At 51.5% G+C, this 24,620-nt stretch overlaps 2 gene segments (V, D, J or C); both read left to right on the top strand.

The window, feature by feature from the left end:
* The first annotated feature begins 1,541 nt into the window (after positions 1 to 1,541).
* On the top strand, positions 1,542 to 24,620 carry LOC114489324. The segment is given in 4 exon segments: positions 1,542 to 1,645; positions 7,107 to 7,405; positions 15,274 to 15,282; positions 24,576 to 24,620. Coding segments are annotated over 4 exon segments (399 nt in total).
* Positions 10,696 to 11,255, top strand: LOC114489323. The segment is given in 2 exon segments: positions 10,696 to 10,799; positions 10,886 to 11,255. Coding segments are annotated over 2 exon segments (414 nt in total).

Here is a 24,620-nt window from a genome sequence, read left to right as displayed (position 1 = left end):
GGAGACCACACTACACTCCTGTGAGCGTCTGAAGTTCCTGCGAGTAACCGTGGGGAGTGTGAGCCGGGACGTGGCACAGGTCCCGCTCCTGCTGGTGGGAGTAAGAGTGATGGAATCGCTTTACAAGACGGTCTGGTACTTCCTCAAACGTTACAGACGTGCCTCCTAGCACGTCCCACTGCGGTGTGCCAGAGAGCAAGGCGCACGCACTGCACGTGCTCACCCTGGGGCCAAACAAACACTCAGAGCAGCTGTCCTTCCAGTCTCCGCAAACCGGAAATGACCCTGATGTCTCTGTGGGCAGGTGTTGAAAGGCCCGGTGCATCATCCACAGACTGGGCACTGTTAGCAACGAAAAGACACGGATGTATGATGTAGTGTGGATTCAGTTTTGAGATGCCAGATGAAATATAAAGACAGGGCATAATATATTATTTCAAATTTATGTAACAGTAAAATAAGAAATTGAATGTTTGTGGGGGAAATGCCAATCAGTGCTGGCCTGGAAACTGGGGAGATGGGTCTGAAAAGAAAGGAATTTCAAAGAATATGGATCCGCTTGTGAGGCTGACAAGTACACTCATTCTCTTGATAAAGTGGTGGTGATTTCTCAGGTTTACATAATAAGTGTCAAGTTTATGAAATGGTGCACACTACATATGTGCTGTTGGTTGCTTGTCAAATACCCCTCCCTAAAAGGTCACGCATATTTGACGATTATTCATTAGGACAGAGAAGGTTCTTTGCAACCTGGATCCCCTGTGCTCCCTCGCCCAGCCAGTGCATTGCCCTCCTACACTGCGTTGCTCAGTCTGCAGGCTCTGCCTCAGTGCCTCACGTTCCCACATGTCTGAGTATTTGCCAAGCCAGGTACACCGTCTCACAAACCTGCCCGTCTTCTCGAAATGCTTTGTTCTCCAGGACGACCCCGCTGTGCAGTCTAAGCCCTGATCCCAACCCCCTCCCTGGGGCCCTGGTTGAACTGGCAGCTAAAGATTGGCTCCCAGAGCCCTCTGCACTCTCCCTCCTAGAGCTCTGGACGCATGCGAAGGTGGTTCTTATTTCCACGTCTCCTTCCCCTCATTCTCCAGGAGACCCATGACTAGAAAAGGTGGTTTGTTTCTATCAGAGACCTGGGAGGTAGCACGTGGTGTGCCCATGGACTTCAGTGGACCGACAGTGACCAGGTATTTCCATCCCCAGATGAATTCTGAGCAGTGAGAGCAGGGGTGCTGTGGGTCCAGGGGGACGCGACAGTGGGTGCCTCCTGCTGTGGCTCGGGGCCTATGGTTATTGACGGGACCCTGCAGCTGCATCCCCACTGGGCTGGGCAGAACCTGCTGCTCACTGGTCTGGGTAAGGTCCCAGCAGCTGCTTCCACCCTGGACCCTCCCAGGGGGAAACCCAGTCTCACACATCAGCTCCCTGTCCAACCAGCTAGGCTCAGAGGTGTCTGGTTTTGAGGGTGGAACAGGTTGATCATCATCAGGGGAAACAAATAAGAGTGAATAGCTCCTCCTCTTCCCAGCCAACGGGGGAGATAAAAGAGGCCCGGCCCACCTCAGACCTCATCTGGGGCCCCAGGAAGCTGCCTGCACCATGGCCTGGACCCCTGTCCTGCTCGTGCTTCTCTCCCACTGCACAGGTACGGTGAGTCTTCAGATGCCCAGGGTCACCCACCGATCCTCTGTCAGCTCCCAAGGCTTATCTCCCTAAGTGGCTTAAACTTTATGCCGACCCCAGGAGCCATGAGTGTCTGTGTGTCTGCAGGTTCCCTCTCCCAGGCTGTGCTGACTCAGCCGCCCTCCCTCTCTGCATCTCTGGGAGCCACAGCCAGACTCACCTGCACCCTCAGAAGTGATGTCAGTGTTGGTGGATACAGGATAAACTGGTTCCAGCAGATCCCAGGAAGTCGTACCCGGTATCTGTTGAACTACTACTCAGACTCAGACAAGCACCAGGGCTCCGGGGTCCCCAGCCGCTTCTCTGGATCCAAAGACACCTCGGCCAATGCAGGGCTCCTGCTCATCTCGGGGCTGCAGCCTGAGGATGAGGCCGACTATTACTGTGCGATCAGGCACAGCAGTGCTTCTCACAGTGACACACACAGAGAGGGAAGTGGGACAAAAACCTTGGCCTGCCCAGGGTGAATGTGGGTGGAGGTGAAAGAGGGTGTAGAGGGACAAATCAAAATGAAGAAAACACAATGCGAAATGAACTATTTTTAAAAAACTCAGCTCTCTCAGAGTCTTGTTCAGGATGATTGAATCCTGTAAAGGTCAACTGCACGCACACACACTCTCCTTGGAAGCGTTGCTGATGCACAGTGTGTCTACTGGACGGTCCCCCACAGCACAGACTCTGCTCTTCGGGAATCGGGCCAGAGACATTCCTGTCCCTCCGAGGCTCCTGCACTCAGGCAGGCCAAGGAGAACTGCATCTCTGGGACCAGGGTCTAAGATACGAGGTCCTGGGTGAGGATACAGGCCAGGGAGGGGACAGGAGAGAACCTCACAGTAGATGGAAAGTCATAAAGAGAAACCAGATGAAAATGTAGAACCGAAAATGCCGTAGATATAATGTAAAAGGACAACTGTCTGGAGGGAGCAAGAACATGGAATGCTTATTTGTTATTTTATGTATTTTTCTGCTATGTGTTTATAGATTGGTGGTGGAAATCATTCACTTCATCATAAATATGCTGAAGACAATGTCAGCAGGGGGCGCTGTGGGTCTTCTCAGGGCTACAGTGGCTGAAACCAACTCCAAGGTTTGTGATTAAATTGTCCTTGGGCTGATGCTCATGGCCCGAGTTAGAGGTGACAGCAGGTGCTTCCTCCAAGTGACCGACTCAGAGCTCAGAGCAGCCCCAGCCTCCTCCTGCAGGTGAAGCTACAAACTGGGCCCAGGACCCAGGTAGGGATGGTGCTGTGAGCTCATTTTCTGTATAGGGAACCACCAAAAATACCCTTCACCAGTGGAGCTGAGGAGGAGATAAAGGGACACCCAGAGAGCAGCCCCAGCCTGAGGCCAGGGGATTTGGAGAGTGTCCACCATGACCTGGATTCCTCTCCTCCTGCTCCCCCTCCTCACCCTCTGTCCAGGTCTGTGGAGGCTTCAGCCTTTGGAAGGATCCCTCTGCCTTTATTCTTCATTGCTGACACGTGATTCTATTTATTTCAGGGTTTAATGGTCAGGCTGTGAGTCTCAGGAGCCCTCTCAGACTATGTCCCCAGGAGGGACAGTCACTCTCACCTGTGGCTCTAGCACTGGAGCATTTACCAGCAGTCACTGTTCACACCGGTGCCAGCAGAGGTCTGGCCAAGCACCCAGGACATTCACTGATTTATGATACAAACAAGAAGCAATTCTGGACACTCAGACCCCCACCTTTGACCTCAGGGCCCGTCCTCGGCAACAAAGCTGCCCTGACCCTCTTGGGGGCATACCTGGGGGACAAGGTTGGAGAAGTGCTGCCTATGACTCTGTAGTAGTGGCTGACACAGTTACAGTGTGAGAAGAGGTCCCAAGGCACCATCTGCCCTTTGAAAAGCCTGGGCACAAACATGGTCAGGGGATACGAAATCACAGTCCCGGCATATGAACTCGCAGGGCAGTCAGGGTGCCGAGCGTCCACAGATGGCAGGGGAGTTACTGACACAACCTGTGGTGACTCCGTGGGTCCAAAACCATTTCTCCTGAATGTCTTGCTCCTTGTTTGCACAATGTCTTCCTGGCACTTGTTGAAAATGGAAGTTTGCACTTGGATGTATCTGGTTTTCCACATTCAGCCTATGGTCAGCGTGTCTCAATCTTCCCCTGATTAGATCAATGTGGGCACAGGGGTAAGGAGGAACCAGCACCTCATGGGGATGGTGCCCTGCAAGAGACCATGCCATGAATTCTGTTTTCATTGTTGCAAGAAAAATGGACCCAAGAAACTGAAAAAATATATTAGAAATATGCTGTTCTTTGCCAACCAAAATATTAATGACATTGTTGAAATGCTAGGTGGGTGCCAAGAGGACAGTACTGCAGGGTGGGGAGCAGCAGGCGCAGTTTTGGGAGCTGGAAGGAACCTGCTGTAGTTGAAGCAAAGGAAGGTGAATGGTGGAGGCGGGAGGAGGGGAGCTGGCACGGGGAGGCAGAGAGATACTCACACCGTGTACTCGAACATGGACACGAAATGGGGAAGTCCCAAAAGGCAGCTGCTGGGTGGAGGTAATGTGAGTTCCCAGTCCACACCGTGCCCCTGTTTTATTGGACACAGGGTAGACCCCCCAGCCCCGCCCCAGCAGGAGGAGCGGGGACGGCAGTGGTTAGGCAGGTCAGAGCGGGCGCCTCATGGGCTAAAGATCTGAGAGTGCGGAGAAGCCGGGATGCTGCCTTCAGGATTGATGCCAACTCAGTCCTGCACATGTTACCATCATCATCATCATCATCACCATCATCATCATCTACCTTCAATTTGTGAAAGATGAGAATGCTCTCCTTTTAGATCTTGTTAACACAGTTCATTGGTGTTTTGTAAGTCACTATTGATGTAATTTTTTAAATAAAACTAAGGAAAAGTTCCCAAACACACAAAATAGATAATAAGACAAGAATCCCCTGTATCTATTAACTAATTTTAATAATGATTCAGTTTATGCTCGACCTTGATTTTGGTCCCCACTGCCATGCATAGAGGGTAGATTATGAATTAAAGGAAATTTATCATGGCTTACCATTTATTTAGTTATTTTTGTTTTCTACTTAGTGTAAGGCACTGACAAGGAAGAGGGAGGAGAGAAGCATGACAGGTCACAGTGAGTTTATCTTTACTGTGTCTAATCTTTGCCCTTGTGGGCAGGAGAGGGAATGACAGACAGGAAAGCATCAAAGTGTGACTGTGAAATGGTGACCCAGACACCTCGGTCTGGGGACAAGGGCTCTAAAACCCTGGAGGCAGGGCCCGTGACCCAGGACTCGGTAATGAGAACAGGCAACAGGTAAGAATATTAACAACAACAACAACAACAACAACAACTCAGAGGAGCTTTGGTGAAATCGAGCCCAGAGACTGACAGTGAGATACGAGGTAACGTGTGGGCCTGTCTGTTCTGAGGCTTTCTGGAAGCTTCCTCCCGGCCTGGCTGGCCCACTGTCTTCTGTTTGAGCGGTGTGCCCGGTCTTCCCAGCAACAGGGGATACTCTTATTTCCAGAGGTGCTCCTTCCGCGTGGCGCCCCAGGTCCTCAGCCCCCCAGACAGGTCTTCAGAGGCGCCGTAGCATCCACTGGGGGCAGACTCGGCACCAGCACCTGATGGATGCGCTCCCTGCAGACGGGAGCGGGTTCTGAGTTGTGGCTGTTCCTCAGGAGGACACACTGTCCACGGGTGGGAAGGAAAGTGCTACATTTGCGGTCACTGCCCATGATTGTGGAGCTGGCCGTTGGCCCTAGGGGAGGAAGTTGAACTGCATCCTGACCTTCCGTGGAGTCCTTGCCCACCTGTCTATGCCCCACGCTCACCTACACCCTCGGGGGCTGCCCGCACTACAGGTCTGGTCAGGGCCAAGGTGGACGCAGACACAGAAGGGCAGGGCTGGGCAGGCCGGCTGCGGCAAATTAGGGATTTCTGAGCGATCGAGAAAACAAATGTGACCCAACATTTTCTTAAGCTTTACTGAAATAAGTTTTTTTTATTGAGGTATAATTCATATTTTACTTCCAGGTTGTCAACATAATGATTCAATATTTGCAAACATTGAGAAATGATCATTACAATAAGTGTAGTTGATAGCCTTTACCATACATGGTTGCATTGTTTTTCTTCTTATGACGGTAATATTAAGATCTGCTCTCTTGATGCTGTGACTTTCAAATATGCTTTTATTAACTGCTGTCACCATGCGGGGAATTGTAGCCCCGTGACTCATGTACCGTGTCCCTGCCAGTCCGACCCTGGGCCCGTCCTCACCCGTCTCCCCTCCCCCACGCCCGCCTCCCCCAGCCTGCAACCTCTTCTCTGCAGCTGCGACAGTTCAGCTCATTTCTCAGTCTGGTTCTGCTTTGTTCCCTCGGGCTTCACAGGTAAGTGAGGTCGTTTGCTCTTTGTCTTCCTCTCCGATTCCCTTTTTGTAGCATCATGTCCTCAAGGCCCATCCATGTTGTTTCAATGACAAGATGCCATTCCTTTTCATGGGAGAACATCATTCAGTGTACAGTATTTATATAGCATTATATATTGCTCATAAATAATGTTTTACTTATCTGTTCATCCCCTTAAGGGTACTTTGGTGGTTTTCATATCTTAGTTATTGTAATAATGCTGCCCTGAGTATGGGGGTTGCAGATATGTTTTTAAAATAGTGTTTTTATTTTCTGCAGATAATACCCAGAGTTGGAAGGGCTAGAAAATGAGGTCGTTCTTGTTTTTTTTTTTTTTTTTTTTGAAATTAGACCATGGATGTATGACTAGAAAGAGACACAGAAATCAAGAGGACTCTCAGGGCTTTGGGCCATGGGGAGGAGTGTTCTCTGTGGCCAGCAGGGGGTGCTGTGGGGAATGCCCTGGAGTCCCCACTCATCTGCTCAGTGAGGACCCTTCATGGAAAAAAGCTGAGCTTGGGCGGGGCGAGGTTGTGGGGAGACCCACCCTGTGCTCAATGATGGTTACTCAGCAGCTGTGTCCTCTATGGCCAGTCAGAGTCCTCTGAACAGAGACGTTTGAGTTTCCTCAGCAGGTGCTTCATCTAAGGGCTCTTTCAAGGGCCAAATCAATCTTTATTCTCCTTACTCTGGGGTGTGAGCTGAGCTCCAGCCCCAGGGCTCAGGAAGGGGCTGGGCAGCCCCTGGGTGGACACACATTTGCATGGACAGCCCCTCCCCTGGCAGAGGGTGGGGAGAAAAGGAGGCCTGGGCAGCCCAGCCCCACTGTGGGCTCAGGGGCTGTGTGCACCATGGCCTGGACGCCTCTCCTCCTCCTGCTCCTCTCTCACTGCACAGGTAGGGACGGTCTCGGGGACCAGGGCTCAGTTGCCAAGTTTATTCCCTTCCTGCTCCATCTCCTGAGAGACTTCCCTTGGTTCTGCCCCAGCACTGACAAGTGTCTGTGTTTCTGCAGGTTCCCTCTCCCAGCCTGTGCTGACTCAGCCGCCCTCCCTCTCGGCATCTCCTGGGGCCACAGCCAGACTCACCTGCACCCTCAGCAGTGGCTCCAGTGTTGGCAGCTACTACATAAACTGGTTGCAGCAGAAGCCAGGGAGCCCTCCCCGGTATCTGTTGAACTACTACTCAGACTCAAACAAGCACCAGGGCTCCGGGGTCCCCAGCCGCTTCTCTGGATCCAAAGATGCCTCGGCCAATGCAGGGCTCCTGACCATCTCTGGGCTGCAGCCTGAGGACGAGGCCGACTATTACTGTGTGACTGGGTACAGTGGTGCTTCTCACAGTGACACACACAGATGGGGAAGTAGGACAAAAACCTCAGCCTAGCAGAGTTTTGGTTCACAGCAAATGAACATTTAAAAACAACTCCTCTATTTGCAAACTTACTTGAAAGTGTCTCCAGGGTTACAGTGGGTCTAGTCTGTATTTTTTAGTCCATGTTTCTGAAGTCTCAGGAAAACAGAACCAACACAGAATGAATTATTCATGATGTTACTGAAGTGTTACCTGTTTCCCAAGTGCAATATGAAGAGGGCATTTGACACTTCTGTTTCTCTCCTGAAATAAGGAGAGAGCTCTTTTTTCCCAGATCCTGGGAACCCTCCCAGTGGGGTACTGTCCACCACAGCAGAGACTCTGGTGTCCTGGAGGGCAGAGCACTGACCTTGTCCTTCCTCCCAGGCTCCTGAGGGCAAGGCTGGCTGCAAAGCATTGTGTGGCACTGACGAGGTGCTAGGAGGTGAGATCCTTGGCACAGACTCAGGCCCAGGAGGAATTCCATGCACAGAGCTGGCCTGGAGCCTTTTCTGAGTCCCTAAGCCTCCAGCTAAATCGGGTAAGAGGGTTATCCAAGGCGCCACTAGTGGCTTGTGGCCCAGAGATATCTGTTAGGGTCACAATAGGGTGAGAATGCTGTGCTATTGCTGGGGAAATGCTGAGCCTGCTCCAGGCACGTGGGTGAAGTTTGTCCATGGATGAAATGCTCTCACAGCTGCCACCACTCAGTACCACGGGGACCCCTGTGAGTGGTGTTTCCTCAGCCCACAGGCACTGACTGTGTCCCCCTGTCCTCTCATACCCCACTGGAGTGTGTCAACAACCTGGGGTGTGGACTGGGCTGTGGGGCAATAGGAGCGGGTGTTCCCCCTGTTCCTGTGTCACACCCCCGACCCCCGTGGACCTCTTGATGACCCCAGATCCTACATGACCTTCTCCTGAACATATGTCGGCAAACACATTGAGTGTTGCCATGGCAATGGTCCCAAAATCTCAAGTCAGGTCACCTACTCCACCTTGGGACCTGGGACAAATGTCCCTGAGAGTCATGCCTCTTCACTAGCCCCTACTTGGTGCTCGAGGCCTCTTTGGCCACCTGTGAGGACCAGCCTGATGAGGAGGCTGATTAGCACAGTCACAGGCCTTCATACCCCCTGGCCACAAAGAGCTCCCATGCCACATGGACGTGAAGTGAACATCTGCCCTCCCCTCTCTAGTGACCCGTCACTGTCCTGTCCCCAACTGTGACCAACACTGGTTCAGGTTTTGGCTTCTGTTATCACTTGTGCTGTGAACCCAGAGACCTCATGGTCTCAACCCCTGTCTGTCTTTATGGTGCAACATAAATGTCCCATTTGCTACGTGGTTTCCTAATGCAAACAGAATCACTGTGGACCCGGTTTCAGACATCCCGGTGGCATGACAACAAAAACAGGGTTCCCACACCTGTGACCTGGCTCCCTGGGGCCTCGGCTCCCTGGCAGGGACTCAGAGACCTCAGAGTGTTAGGAAACACTATGTCGTCTGTCATGGCCATAATGGAGAAACGATTCACTCGTTATTGCAAATTAGATTTGAACAGCTTCTCCTATTTATATTTCAGAATACATCACCTTAATCAAAATCACTGGACTAATGTTCCACAAATACTGTGCAGTTAATTTTGAATCTGCAATAATATCAACACTGGCTGTAAAATCACAAGCGAGTTACGGCGTGCCCTGTGTGTCTGCTGTGATGTCTGACAGAATGAGAGATGTGTTCTGTTTACTTTCCTGTTTGCCGTGAAAGCTCTTTCAGTTCTTTACCATTCTTATTTCAAAGTTCAAAAACAGAAATCTGGGCACAGGTAGACTTTAAAAAAATTTTAGTAAACATTTAAATGGGAAATAATAGTGAACACACAGTTTGAAAGAAAACAGAAGAGAAAGAAACATTCCCCAACATACTTTGCGAAACCATGTTTTTCTTGTTACTCTAACCAGACAAAAATTCCCACCCATGATGCCAGCCACTCAGAGGTGGGCTGAACTTGAACTTCATCACTCAGTAAAGAGACTGAATGATGTGGCACCAGGCAGAGTTAATGCTCCCCTCGCCTGCTGATGGAGACTGTGGGGAGCATGAAGAGCACAGCCTTGATCCCCACCTGCATTAACAGCACTGAATAAGGGGGTACAGGGCAAGGTGAAGGGAGAGGAGGTACCACTGCAGGTGTCCCCCCCTTTCCTGGTGTTAGGGGGCCAACGAGTCTAGTGGGGAGTGAGTGCCCACCCCACTGAGCACAGAAACTCCCCTCAGCCCTGTGCTTCTCTCCCTGAGGTCAGCAGGGACCAGCAGTGTGTTGGTGTGTCTGTCACCCTGCTTGAAGGGAACCAGCAGGTGACAGCCACTGCCTCCCTGTCCTCAGGAAGGTGTCACAGCGCAGAGCAGTGGAATCAGGGCTCCACCCTGTGGGGCCAGTGGGAGCTGAACACCCACCCCCTGACCTTCTGTGCTGCAGCTCCGCAGGAGGGGGGCCTGAGGGAAGACAGAGGGGATGGGACTCAGGGGCTCCTCCTGTGACCCCCCAGAGTCCTGGATCCAGTAAAACCCCGCCTGATTTTTCAAGAAGCAGGAAATAAAAGCTTGAGGAGAAATGAGAGTGACCTGACACAGACACTGAGGGGACTGTGATGAGGATACACAGTGACAGACATCAGTCTGGCAATGACCCTGAAATCCAGCTGAAGGGCAACAGTGAGCATTCTTGGTACAAATGGAAAAGGAGAAAACTCAGAATTTAAATAGAGGTCACGAGAACAAATCAAGTGGGAATTATAGAACTGAAAACACAAAATGTAAAATTAAAAAAGAAAACTGCAAGAAATCAGGAATAGGTGAACTGCTTTCATTTATTTGTTTGTTTGTTTATTTATCCATTCAAAAAGGCCACCATCTTTCTGCAGTCCCCACCTCCCTGAATGTTCCCCAAAGAACATCAGCAGGGGGCGCTGTGGGTCTTCTCAGAGGTGCATGGCTGAAACCCACTCAAATGGGTCCATTAGAAAGGGTCCTTCGCCCACTTGCGTGGCCTGAGTTAGACCTGACTGACAGCAGGAGCTTCCCCTCAACGGACAGACTGAAAGCTCACACAACCACAGCGTTCTGCTCACAGGAAAGCTAAGAACTCTCCTGAGGACCCAGAATTTGATGGGGTTGTGTGATCATATTTGCATAATGCCCCACCAAACGCACCCCTCCCCGAGGGAGCTGGGGAGGAGATAAAGGGACACCCAGACAGCAGCACCAGCCTGAGGCCAGGGACTTTGGAAAGTGTCCACCATGGCCTGGACTCCTGTCCTCCTGCTCCCCCTCCTCACCCTCTGCCCAGGTCCGGGGATGCTTTAGAGACTGCCCTTTGAGGGGGTCCCTCTGCCTTTATTCTTCATCCCTGACATGTGTCTGTTTTCCTTTCAGGGTCCAGGTCTCAGGCTGTGGTGACTCAGGAGCCCTCCCTGACTGTGTCCCCAGGAGGGACAGTCACTGTCACCTGTGCCTCCAGCACTGGAGCCGTCACCAGCAGTAACTATCCATACTGGATCCAGCAGAAGTCTGGCCAAGTCCCCGTGACACTGATTTATAATACAAACCGTAAACACTCCTGGACCCCTGCCCGGTTCTCAGGCTCCCTCCTCGGGGGCAAAGCTGCCCTGACCCTGTCGGGGGCCCAGCCTGAGGACGAGGCCGAGTACTACTGTGTTCTGTGGTACAGCGGCCATCACCACAGTGACACATGTAGGGGGGAAGTGAGACAAAAACCCAGGGCTCAGTGCACCCTCTGATTCTGCCATCCCCGTCTAGTGCTCATAGAGGCTGGTCTCACAGGTGGGGACGCAGGAGGGTGGTTCTCTACGATCCCAGGGGCTGCAATCGGATCCACATTTCTAAGCCGTGACAGGATTTAACCCACCATTTTGTGAAGACAAAGTCCTCTTTAAAGTAGGAGCCAATGTCACCCACAATTTCACAGGGAATGGGCAGGACAGCAAAGGAAAGGTCATTCCCACCAGGACACACACACACACACACAGTCAGGTCTGAGGGTGGCTTGGCCGGCATTTAACACCCAAGACAACTTCACAATCTGGTGCAAAGAAGCAGAAGAGGCAGAGCCGCTGGGAAATGGAGCTGGAGCCCCCGTCCCAGAGGAGGCTCCTTGTTCGTCTTCCTTCTCCAGCCTCTGTGGTGCTTGAGGGCAGGAATGCCTGACCTTTGTTCTGGGTCAAAGCAACTGCCTGCTCCAGACAACTGTTTGCACAGCTGACGGGGGAGCAGACAGCCTGAGTACATGGCTCACCATTCAAGACGTTCCTTAGAACTGGACCCACGGTGTGCAGCTAAAGAATAACTTTGCTTATTTTCACTGCAGAAATTTCTTTGTTGGGTCCTTATTACCAATAGAAATACTTCTCTTCTATCCATGACATTAATTCCTCCCATATCTCATGAAAACCACTGCCTTCACTGCATAATTGGACACACTGTGGCTTTCTGCATGAAACTATGCCCCAGGCTTGCAATGATTTTTCATCCCAAATAAATGCTTGTAGCCTGTCACATTGGCTTTTAGTTTTCAGGTTAACATCAGTGATACTATAGAGCTAGGATTTATGAAGACAAATGTTAGAGTGAAACATAGTGGGAACATAATAAAAACATAGCCCACATCTTGAGAAGGACATGGGATTGGAACACATGGGCATATGGAACTGATGTCTGCTACCCCTGCCAGGGAGAAATCTAGACCAGGTGCTCAGTGAAGGGGCGGGGCATCCAGAATGGGAGGTGGAAGAAGAGGACAGTGAGCATCCTTATAGCCAGTGTCCAGCTCTAGTAGCTGAGCCTGTGGTTCTTCACAGGCAAGGCATCTCGAAATCCCACCTCCCTCAGGAAAACAGGCTAAATGGTGTTCCTGAGGACGTCTTACTGGGACTTTCGGCAGAGGTTGGAGGCTCCAAACAGAGCCAGCGACGACACCAGTGGATGCAGGGGTGTCCTGCCGTGAGCTCTTTCAGAACTGCTCCTGCCTTCCCCAGTGGCCAAGAGTTATCCCCCAGTAGGTCTAAGCTGACACTGTTTCTGGATGTGCATTAGGGTGAAGGGTTGCTAGTGTCTCTCGTAACAACAATGCTAGGAAATGGGAGAGGGTGTTGGACTAGTATTTAACCCCAAAGGGTCCAGATGTCAGTTTCAGTTTAGCCCCCAGGGTCCACATGTGCTCGTTCACAGGCTGCAGACGGGCAATGGGAGGGAGGATATGGGATCCAATGCGAACCAGCACCAAAACCTTGAATGAGGTACCAAAGATTTTCCCTTAATTACTGTAGAGAGGGTATGTAGAAGAGATTTATCATCAGAGAGTGGCCTCACCACATGTGTATGTGTGAAGTACAACTGATAATTATGCAAAAAACACAATAAAGTGAGGACAAACTCTAGCAGCAGTCAGGGGAACCTGCGTGCCTCTGGAGAGTATAGATGGGAACTTGCTTGTGGCCACCGGGAGTGGGACAGGGAGGTGTGGGGACTGTGGACATACTGTGTGCAGAGCATTGAGAAGAACAGCGTCATCGGAATTTGAGAGGCATGTGTGTCTCACAGTCAGGAATGAGGCACAGGTGGGGCCTCCATTATGGAGTGAGAGACTGTGCTGTGACCATACACAGTGGATCAGAATCACAGTATTGGGGAGTCCTGTCATAGACATGGGGATGCAGTCAGTGACCTGCTGAGCTGCAGGCACCAGCTGGGCTCCAAGGCCTTCAGGGAACTTGGATGTGTGTCCTGCCAACACCAGGGGGCGCTGTGGGACTTTGCTGTGGTCCCTGCACAGCTGCTCAGGGAGGAGCTTCAGGTCCCCTGAGCCTGGCCCCGGATGTGCTGATGATTCCTTGAGGTCTGACATCTGCACACAGCAGAGCGTTCCCTTTCTCCTGAGAAATCTCAGGAGAAACGACTCCTGGATTCGTTGAGGAACTTCCAGATTCCCAGGAACAGGCGGGAGCCCTGTCCCTTTAAGGGCCTGGCTGTCAGGCTCTTAACCTTTACCAGCACCAGTTTAATAACAAAAATCTTAATTATTTAAAGGCTTTAAAAAAACATCAGTTTCTTGGCATCTAGAGCCTATGAGGCAACCCTCAGCTCCATCAAGTATGAAAAGCACAAGGACATTTCCAGAAAGGTCCGGTTTTTCTTCCAGGTCAACATTGGAGGCATTTTCACACAAGTTGATTATGACTCGGTGTGGAATGAGGCCGTTACATTGAAAAGGAGAAGCAGTATACACAAAAGGATGTTTATAGTAAAGGTGTAGATTTCAGTCTTTAGAATGCGCATAATTTTAAGATTAGACTGAAAGAGATTAAAGGAGAAAGCATCATAAATATAAAATATAGAGAAAGGAGGAAAGAATAAAGTATCAGAATAGTTCTGAAGGGACATGACAGGCCGGAGAGGAGAGCAGGAGGACACGTCCTCTCTGACGGCGTTGAGTACGGAGACCGAGAGGGACGCAGCCCGCCAGTACCTGGGCAGCGGGGGTGGGAACGGAACAGCAGTGTCTCCAAAGCACACCGAGAAGACACTGTCATCGAATAAGTGTAGATCCCATAGACTCTCTGTCAGTGTGAACCAGCAGAGTGCGGTGAAGGTTTTGAGCCTCGAACTTGGATTAAGATGTTTCTATCTTAGATGTTTCTATCTATGTGAAATGGCATCGCACAAGCAGAACAAGCAAGAGGATATGTCAAGAAAACCTGAAATATTTTGGCGACACAAACACGGTGAATGCCTCATCCATGTAGTCACCTGGAAGTGATTGGTTATCTAGAGACAATAATGTCTTAGTTCCAGCCCCACGGAGAAACCCACTCATTCCCTGTTCTTGGTACTGACATCTCAAAGGTACCAGGGCCAAATCTGGTTGCCCTCCAGAGGTGTGGGGTGTAGTCCAGGGGCTGGTGGGCCCTGGATCCGAGAACAGCAGGCGGCACTGTGTGGCTGGTCCTGCCAAGACAAGGTCAGGTTATCTATTGTTTGATTATTAGTGCCTGACAATGATTGATGAGCATTACATAGAGGCCCTGTATTTCTTTGCAAATAAACGCAATAAAAGGTCATTGAGGAAGTGGCTTTTGGTCCTTCTCCTTCAGAGATCGGCCACCTTTCCTCCCCAAGCAGATCATGTCTCGGCAGACTTATTCTCATCTGCAGTGGAGGGGTGGGCTCTGCAGGCAAACCTCCCCCACACCAGGTCATAGGGAAAGTTTGGGCAAAATTATATGCATAAAAATATACTAATTTCTGCTGAAAAAAAGGAAAAACATTGAAAGAGTATTTTTGTGCCTTGGAGAAACAGTGATTAATTTCTAACAGGGGAGGAATCACAGTAAAAAATAAAACTGTCCTGAAATAGGGCTCATGCTGCCGTGGGACAGTTACTGCTCTGGGCCTGACCCGGCTCCAGGGAAGACGACATGAGGGAAAGCAGCAGCGCGGTGCTGACCCCACAGACCAGTTGAGGGACAAGTGGACTGACTCACCCTGAGGAGTCTGATTAGGACATGAAGGTGTCTTGGAGTGACAGGGATCCCCCATAGGGGGCACCGGGACCACTACTAAGGAAGCAGGTCAGGGAACAGGGCTGTGGGGAGGCAGGATCTGTCTGTGATGGGAATCAGCCAGCATGTCACACAGTGGTGTGTCTAGGTCTGGGCACCAGGGGGCGCTCAGGGACTGTTTCTGCAGGTCTGGGGTCTTCAGAGCTGGGACTTGTGACTTGACACTGTCTAGTGCCCTCTGCTCAGGATACAGCTGTGACATTGTCATGTCCTGGGCTTCACACAGTCTCTCTCCCAACCCCCCTGAAATCCCCAGGCATAGGTACCTGACAGAGGGCCCAGGGAGGGATCAAAAATGGGGGCGGGGGGTCTCATTTGCATGAGTGGGCCCTCCCTCTTTCAGAGTATGAAGAGGGGAAGGGAGAGGTCTGGAGGAGCTCTGCTTCAGCTGTGGGGCCACAGAAGGCAGGACTCAGGGATGGACTCCACCATGGCCTGGTCCCCTCTCCTACTCACCCTCCTGGCTCACTGCACAGGTGACTGGATAAGGGGATAGGGGAGGAGACCTTGAGAGGATGCTTGGGGGTCTTCTTCCTGTTCCTGCCTCTGGACACAGAATCACCATCTCTGTGTGTCTCCCTCCTCCAGGGTCCTGGGCCCAGGCTGTGCTGACTCAGCCGCCCTCAGTGTCTGGGAACCCAGGACAGACCGTCACCATCTCCTGCACTGGAAGCAGCACCAACATTGGGCGTGGTAATTATGTATACTGGTACCAACAGTTCCCAGGAAAACCTCCTAAAACCGTCATCTACGATACTAACAGTAGACCCTCGGGGATCCCCGACCGCTTCTCTGGATCCAGGTCTGGCAGTGTCGGCACCCTGACCATCAGTGGGCTCCAGGCTGAGGACGAGGCCGACTATTACTGCCATTCCTATGACAGTAGTAGCAGTGCTCCCACAGTGCTGCAGGGCCGTGGGGAAGTGAGACAAAAACCTGCTGTCCCCTGCAGTGCAGTTCCCCGGGGCAGTCCCCACTCCTCTGAGAAGACAGCTGCCTTCTCATTTTGGTTGGTCTAAACTCAGGTCTGAGACCCACCACAGGGAACTGTGATGAGAACATGCTGTCACATCCTTTGAATACTGCCACTGAGGTCTGTCTGTGGCAGCAACACAGTGAGCAGTTTTCTCAAACAAGGGGAAGGTCCTGTGTGTCAGGGGTAGGCTGTGCTGGGAACAGAGTCCTGATGGGTCAGCAAGAACCAGGGACATGGAACCTGTCGGTGCACATCAAGAAGGCCCAGAGTGTGTGCTGTTACCAACATGTCCCCTCTCAGCCTCCACCCTGCCCATCACTCAGGACAGATCCACCCTGTGTGGCCCACGATCCATTCCCAGGATCAGGTCTGGTAGCTCAGGGTCCCTGACCCTCACTGGCCTGAGAGCTGAGGACAAGGGTGCCTCTCACAGCCACTCTGTGACAGTGTTCTCTGTGCTCACACAGAGCTGCAGGCCTGTGGGACTTGAGACCAGTAGAAGCCCGTTCTCATCTGCCCTGAGGGGATATCCTGGCATCTGCCACTCAGGACACCCGGCCCGCACTTCTGCTTCTAGTGCGGCCACCCTGGGCCAGGTTCTTCCAGGGAAGCCCCTGGGGAAAAGATTTGCCTCACCCCTACCCCCCAAGCTGTCCTCACAGCACCTCACACAGCCCCTTCCTGGACAACAGGTCTCAGACAAAACAGGAAGTCAGCTCCCCATCAGCTGGGGACACAGAGTGGCTCTGCTCTGAAGCGCAGGAGCTGGACTGGGGGCACCATCTCTGGTCACTTCAGACCCAAACTCTGACTGGGTGGCCTGCATCTCTGTCAGTGACCACTGACTTCTTTCCTGGATGTTTCAGAGCTGCCACCCTCTCGTTGGCCCTCAGTGTGAACCCCTGTCCCTGGAGCTCCCAGGGAGAAGCCTCTGTCCCAGCTGCACTCGCCCCGCAGCACCTTGGGCTGTGGCCGACCTTTTGGGCTGGGGAATGACCATGTGCCTGTTCCCATCAGTGCTCCGATCCAAGCATGGGTTTCTTCTTGTTTACCTGCATTGTTAATACTACCTGTGTGATGTTGAAGTGACAACGCAAGTGAAGTCACAGTGGCCAGTTCCTGATCTTTGCGAGAATGTGCCTCTCCTACCTCAGTAGCTGAGAGCTGAGTGTGGGGCTCAGTCGTGCATGTGAGGAGGGAGTGTGAGTTCCTGCACTGCAAATGTTCCTGGTGGTCACACTGTGTGTGTTTTTATTAGAAATTACTTTTATACTTTTTTCAAAGGCTACTTCTGAAACTGTTGAGTGGTTTTCATTTTATCCTCTGGTCTGGTAATATGATGTGCTCTGTGAGAGGGTTGATCAACTGAAATGTAAGTTGGACATTGGAGGGAATCAAATGTGATGCTGGTGTGTCCACTTACTGGCCTGCTGTTGGATCTGGGTTAATATTTAATCTAGAACATTTGGATCATGTGTCACGTTATCGTCCGTAATTGACCCTTTTCTGCATTTGTTCTGTCCGGTGCAGGTGTCACTGTTACACCTGCTCTCTGTGGGAATCAGGAAAGCTTCCACTTTTTCAAGGTTTGGAAAAATGTGCATGTAGCAGACACTTTTGAAAGATCAAGTTGCAAGTTTTTCTTGTTGTTTGCAAAAGTAACTTTATCTTATATTTTTGTGTGTGTGTGGAATACTTCCATTATGATATGTTTTGATTTTTTCTAAGGAAAGTATATTTTTTCATCAATTTTTGAAACCTCTTTTTTTCTCCCTAGGAAACTATATGCTGTACCTCTTTTAATATATTTTTCATTTTCATATTATCCTCATTTCATTTAAATTTTCTGCATTATCAATTTCTTCTCCAGAGCCCGTGGTTGCTCTGATCTGCCGTGTGGACGTGAACCCGATGTGCCACCTGGAGCTGCTGGTGGTGGCGTCTCCTTCGTCTGCGTTTGTGTTTATTACGATGGGGAGACGCTGTTCCTTATGTGTCTTTTCATTTTCTTTGTACACGGGGGAACTCTATTTCTCATGCTTGATTCTTTTTGTCTTTATCATATGGTAAATAGTCTGCCAATATTTTAACAGGTAAGTATGAAGAGATTTAAAAAATCCGAAAACTAATGAAATCTCACTCTAGCCCAAATCTGAGAGCTTTTACTTCACGCATGCACATGGCAACCTGAAGGTCAGTGTCACTCACACAACCCTTATAAGGAAAACTTAAGGCTCAGGGACTCCACTGGGGCCACAAGGAGGACCCCTGCCCCCTCCAGGGCCACAGCAGTGACAGCATCAGGGCCAGCCTGGGCAACACCACTCTGGGACATGAAACATAATACTGACATTGACCCTCAGAGATGGAAACTGAGAGGGGAAGTATGAGGAAACCGTCTCCGTGTGGACAGAAAAATAAAGACTTTCTCCTCCATCAGTGCCCAGAGTCCCATAAGCTGCAGAGACTGCAGCGGGTACCGTGAGGTGCAGCCTCTATTCTGGTGCTCGCCCCCATGAAGGGGCTGAGGGAATTCTAGGAAGAGTGGGTCTTTGGGAGATGGAACTTGATATCCTGGACCCTAACACAATGACCGTACTGTCACCACCTCCCCTGTCCCTGCTTGTCCTTTTCGTGCCTCTGGGATGCAGCTTGCAGCAGGGCCCCATCTGCCAAGTGCTGAATCCTCCACTCTGAAGGCTCTGCCCTAGAAGCCGGTGGATCCTTCCTCCTGAGCTAATCCTCTTCAATGAGAAAGGCCCATCTTGACATCTGCCTGGGGCCTGAGTATTATGTACAAAATGCTCACTGCACTGCAGCCCCTGCATCACTGAAGCAGCAGAACCACCTCCTCCAGGGCCAACGCCCTTCATGAAATCTGCACATGGTACCAGTCCGGGATAAATGGCCTCCGAGACCGCAGGCTCTGTGTCCTTGGGCACCTCCACCACAGGACCGGTCCTCCCTGAAGTGACCAAACTGCTTTGGATTCTCCTCGGAGCAGACAGTGTTTTGTTCAAAAAGCAGCGAGAGAATTCATGATCTTTTTAAGCAGGGAGCACCTGCCTGACATAAGGGGAAAGATCCCTCCGGGTGCCTGGAGCAGGGAGGACCGTAGGGAAGAGGGTCTCCTGGTCCTAAGTAACCATTCACTGAAAGGCCTGAGGGTCTGGGAGTGTGGGGACCGGGCAGCGCTGACACAGTAAAGCAGAGCTGCCCCCAGGGCAGGGGAGGAAGGGGGACCCCCTGCATCCCACTGCGCAGACACTCAGCCCATCTGCACACGCAGCACAGCCTCATATCTGCCTGTTACTAAACTGACACAGGGAATAAGAAAACACAGGAAACTTTTGTTTGAAATATAAACAATTTTTAGGGCACCTTAAATTTTGACAAGAAACATGTGACACAGATGAAGAGAATACTGCAAACTTCAGAATATTGAGTCAATTTGTAAAACCAAGAGGAATTTTGCATTCTTCACTGGGACTTGTGAAACCCACCAAGGCCATTACCTTTTACCAATTTCAACTAAATTAAATCAGATCTCCATAAAAACTGTCCATGCATCCCATGAACTAAAATGTTTGTTGCGTTGTTCTCCTTTGGACATGCCAGGAAGAAATTTGTCTGGAAAAAGCAGTCCACCATCCTCTGTACTCCAGGGGGAACAGGAACTGTGGAGTTGGAACTGAGGACTGAAGTGACACTCATTTCCTCGTAAGGAAAGAACCCTCTTTTCCATATTAGTCAAGATTATGTTTTTATCATGAGTCATTTTATTGTAAATGCAATAACATGTGTTGTTTTCAGCAATATTTCTACAAATATAAAATTTGGGGAAGGATCCTTCCTCCCGGATGTTGGCAGTTAAATTGTGCACTAAAGGAAGTGTGCGAAGATCCTAACACCTAGTACTTCACCATGTGCCATTATTTACAAATGCTGTCTGAGCAGAGATGAGGCCGTATTACTGTAGGGTGGCCCTTTGAATGCACGTGACCAGTGTCCATATAAGTAAATGGCCACGTGAAGTCAGGGAGTCACAGAACAGTCATTCTGCGAAGGTGGAGGCAGAGACTGGAGTTGTGCAGGGACAGGACAAGGAGCCCCAGACATTTCAGGAAAATCTCTGTTACCTCTGGAGGGGCAAGGAGGGACCCCCTGCAGGTGTCAGAGGGTCAGGGCCCGCCATGCACTGTGTGCACGTGCAGCCTGCAGAGCTGCAGGAGGAACGGATGCTGCTGCTGGCACGGCCTGCAGCTCTGGAGCAGCTCCGGAGGCGGACGTTCCTCTGGTTCTGGAGCGGCCCCTACATCTGCACTGGCTTCTGCCCCTCACCTGGCACTTCAGGATGTGCAGGTGCTGAAGCTGGAGCTGGCTCTGCCTGCTGGCTGGGGCTGGAGCTGCAAGATGAGAAAAGATCACCCATGTGCCTGCCTTTCCATGTGCCCCCAAAGACCAACCACAGCCTGAGCTTCCAGAGAAGCGTCAGCCCAGGGCCCAGCTCAGGACGTCTTCCCTGCCTGCAGTCCTCCAGGTGGGTGGTCTGAGGCCAGACTTCCCTCCTGATCCAGCACCAGGTCCGGGTTTCCTTTCTGTGTGAGCAGACCCGGCCCCGCCCCACAGGCTCCAGGCACCGCACTTCCCAGGGACCTCTCACTGTCGGTCTCTGCCTCGGAAAGTGCCAGGTCCTCGAGCCGAGTCCAGGGGAGATGAGCCCAGGGATCCAGGTTGGGGCCGAAGATTCTGGACCATATGGAGACCGTGGGAGGGACTGCGGGGAATTGTGTGGGAAGCAACTGGGCTGAGGGTGTTCACCAGCCAGCCAGGAATTTTTAATTGAAGACAACAGCCCGCCCAGTGGCCACACTTACCCTGTGCCTCTGCAGGCCTTATTGGTGCTGTGGCCCAGCTGCATGTCACTAGGGCAGGTGGAGAGGTGGCCCATGGATCATGTCCTTCCCCATATCCTGAGGGCACCTCTGCAATGACCGTGACCAGGGGCTGATCCGGAGGCCTTGAAGGCCTCCCACGCCCTCCATGCGGTCCTCCTACCCACTTGACTCTCTGCTCCCACAGCAGCTAAGCCCTGTGTCTCCCCATAACTGTACCCCTGGGACAGGAGGTTCACCACCCCGGCTCAGGATAAACTGCAGTCAGAGGGCGCCCCACACTCCACATCCTGCCAGCTGTGTACTGGGGTGTGAAAGTGACCACCAGGCCAGGCTCTGGTCCCCCTCAGGCTGCATTTGTGGAGGGTGGGTGTGGGCCCGGCCCACGAGAACTCCTCACCTCCACACACATGACACAGAGGGGACAGAGGGCTGCCCTGGTGGAATCTGAGTGGTGGCTGAGGTGGAACTGGACCCCCTGAGCCTCTCTGAGTCATCTTTGGGTCCCTCGGGAAAGGATCAGAGGCGTCTTGGCTGACAACAGTTGCAAAGTGTGAGGTCGCTGTCATTGCGTGATTTCCTGAGGCCAGTGCCTCCCACCCTGGGGACAAAACAAGTGAACGTGTTGTCTCTAGAGCATCTGCCACCAAGTGAGCTGAGGAGAAGCTTCTCTAGCATGTGGCTGCTGGTCACCAGGGTGCCAAGTTCTGTGTTGTTCCATCACCAGGAAGTGAGATCACTGCTTCAGGTCCCCACCTGTGCTTGCTCCTAGAATAAAAGTTCCCAAGGGTCCCTCTGGACTGCTCATTGCTCACCAGCACCCCGTGCCACACCCAACACCACGACCACTCTCCACACACTGACACAGTGTCACACCCACCCCCAGCCCTGGGGGGGCCTGGGTGCAGCCAGGGCCTCAGCATTGAGGACACAGACTTGGTGTCCAGCTCCTCCTTCTCACCAGTGAGGGGACCCTAAACCAGTTATATCTTCTCGAAATGTCTCAGTCTCCCAGTCTGTGATTGTTAGCTTTCCAGCATCCGCCTCCTACTGTGTCGTCAGGTGTGTGGGGCTCTAAACACCTCAGGTCCCTGCTACCTTGGGGGAGGATCCTCAGGACTCAGGCACAGACTGGGCAGTGGGAGGGACACATGGAGGCTGGTGGAGCACAGAACTCAGTGCAAATAGACCAGGTCTGCTCTGGATCAAGGGGGACTCACAGATCCTCCTACCTGCGTCCCAGGCACCTGAGAAGGCTGAAGATACCTGAAATTCCGACATCATCCCTCGGGCGGGCAACCTTCCAGGGCTCCAGTGTGGACAGACTCAGAGCCAAGTGCCTCCTGGGGCCAGTGTGCTGGGAGCCCCAGGGTGACTCCCAGTGTTCCCGCCTCCTATTCCCCCACCCTGTGTGATCCCCTCTGCTTTGGGGCTGGATGGACTTTCTGACTGTTTTCTAACACCAGAGTAGGACAAAGAGATGAGAGGCCATTCAGTGTGGTTATGAGAAGCCTGACTTCCACAGGTCCACTCTCTCCTGGGCTCCTTCCCTGTCTCCCTCTGTCTCTGTCTCTCCTTATACACACCCACCCCTGCGTTCTCTGTCTCCCTTTATCTCATTGCTGTGTTAGCATTGGTAACCAGATGTTGATCAAGGAAGGGAGCCAATGGAATCAGACATTGCTGAACCTAATGGGCTGTGGAGAGGAATCAGACACTGGGCCTGCTGTGTGAGAAAGCTACAGCTCCACTCCTTTCCCAGGTGACTTCTGAATCCACAGAGTGGGCAGGAAGGATTGCTGCTGGAAGGATTGCTGAATTACCCAGGGAGGATAAAACACCAGAAGAAATTTTCCTGGTGGGCACATGCCCAGTAGAGGCCAAGATGGCATGGGGTGGGGTTTGCTTCAACTTTGCAGCAGGCACAGTAGGAACTAAAACAGAGGAGTGTCCAGCCTGGGGAAAAGATTGGATTGGATGTGGGACACAGACCCCCGCGAGATGCAGGAAATGGATTGGTTAAGGGGAGGATCTGTGCCAGCCCAGGAAAGCTTGGGAAGTGGATTGGTTAGTTTGGAAAGGTGCCTGGTCCTTCCCAAGCCCAAGATAATGTACTGTATTTGCCATGTATAATGCGCACGTTTTTTGCCCAAATTTTTGAGGAAAAAAGAAGGATGGTCATTCTACAGAGGTATGATGGTAACATACCGTAGGTATAATATTGGGTATAATAACACTGTCAGTAATACTCACAGAAACATGGGTGCACTTTTACATGGAAAACACGTTAATCCCTGTTTAATAAAGACTGTCCTTCTCTCTCTCTGACTCTGTCTCCCAGTAACATGTAATCACCCTTTTCAAAGAAGCCATGTGGCCCCAGCAGTACTTGCTTGTTGAGTATCGGCTTCATAGCAACCGGCAGACGGACCCGCATTCGGTTTGAGATGACTGAGAGGTGGAAATCATGGGGCACGGATTTTAAAAGACAATCATGAAGTTACCTTGACAACACTTATGGTCACCGTTTAAACGAGTGAAAAGGGAGTGAACCTCAGAAATGAAATGTACATTATAAATTCAAATGGAAGAAAATTTACCGAAATACAAATGACACTTGGTGACTAAAACCCCACTAGTTGGGCTGAAGAACAGACTAACAGTTACATTGAATTCCAGGAACTGGGAGAAAAAGAACCAACAAGTATTCACAGAGATGGAAGACCATGAGCCTGGTGATACCTGGACAATAAAGTGGGATGTTCAAAGTTTACAACAGATTTGAAAGAAATACAACAGTTGCTCTACATAATTCACACCATAGGTATTATTTTTTTGAGGCTGTCACCAGGGGGCGCTGTGGGTCCACTTGAGGTGAACAAGGCCTGCAGTCAATTCAGATTTAATGACCCTGAAGGCAACAAGCTCACGGGCTTGAGGTACATTTTACAGCAGGTGCTTCCTCCCAGGGGACCAACTCAGAGCCCACAGGCAGGCCAGCTGTTGACTCCCGACAGTAGAGCGGGCCCTGGGTGAGGATGCACGAAATTGAGGGTGGGGAAATAAAGAGCTGAGATTTGCATCAAGCATGACTGAAACACAAACCCTCCCTCCAGGGAGCTGAGGGAGATAAAGGAGCCGCCACAGTGTCCAGTGTCAGCTGTGGGGCCAGAGTGTCCTGGACACATTGACACCATGACCGGGACTCCTCTCCTGCTCCTGCTCCTCCTCACCCTCTGCCCAGGTTCATGGACATTTCAGAGACCAGCTTTGGAAGGGACCTTGTGCCTTCCTTTCTCATTCCTGATGTGTCTGTTTTCCTTTCAGGGTCCAGCGCTCAGATTGTGGTGACCCAGGAGACATCACTGTCCGTGTCTCCAGGAGGGACAGTGACGCTTACCTGTGGACTTAGCTCTGGGTCAGTCTCCAATAGTAACTACCCTAAGTGGTGCCAGCAGACCCCAGGCCAGGCTCCCCGCACGCTCATCTATGACACAAACCACCGCCCCTCTGGGGCCCCTGAGCGCTTCTCTGGATCCATCTCTGGGAACAAAGCCGCCCTCACCATCTCGGGGGCCCAGCCTGAGGACGAGGGGGACTATTACTGTGCTACAGAGCATGGCAGTGGGAGCAGCTTCCATCGCTCACAGTGGCTCAGATGA

The sequence above is a fragment of the Phyllostomus discolor genome, unplaced genomic scaffold (assembly GCF_004126475.2).
Source record: "Phyllostomus discolor isolate MPI-MPIP mPhyDis1 unplaced genomic scaffold, mPhyDis1.pri.v3 mPhyDis1_scaffold_7, whole genome shotgun sequence".
Classification (NCBI taxonomy): domain Eukaryota; kingdom Metazoa; phylum Chordata; class Mammalia; order Chiroptera; family Phyllostomidae; genus Phyllostomus; species Phyllostomus discolor.
This window is presented reverse-complemented; position numbering and strand designations above follow the sequence as displayed.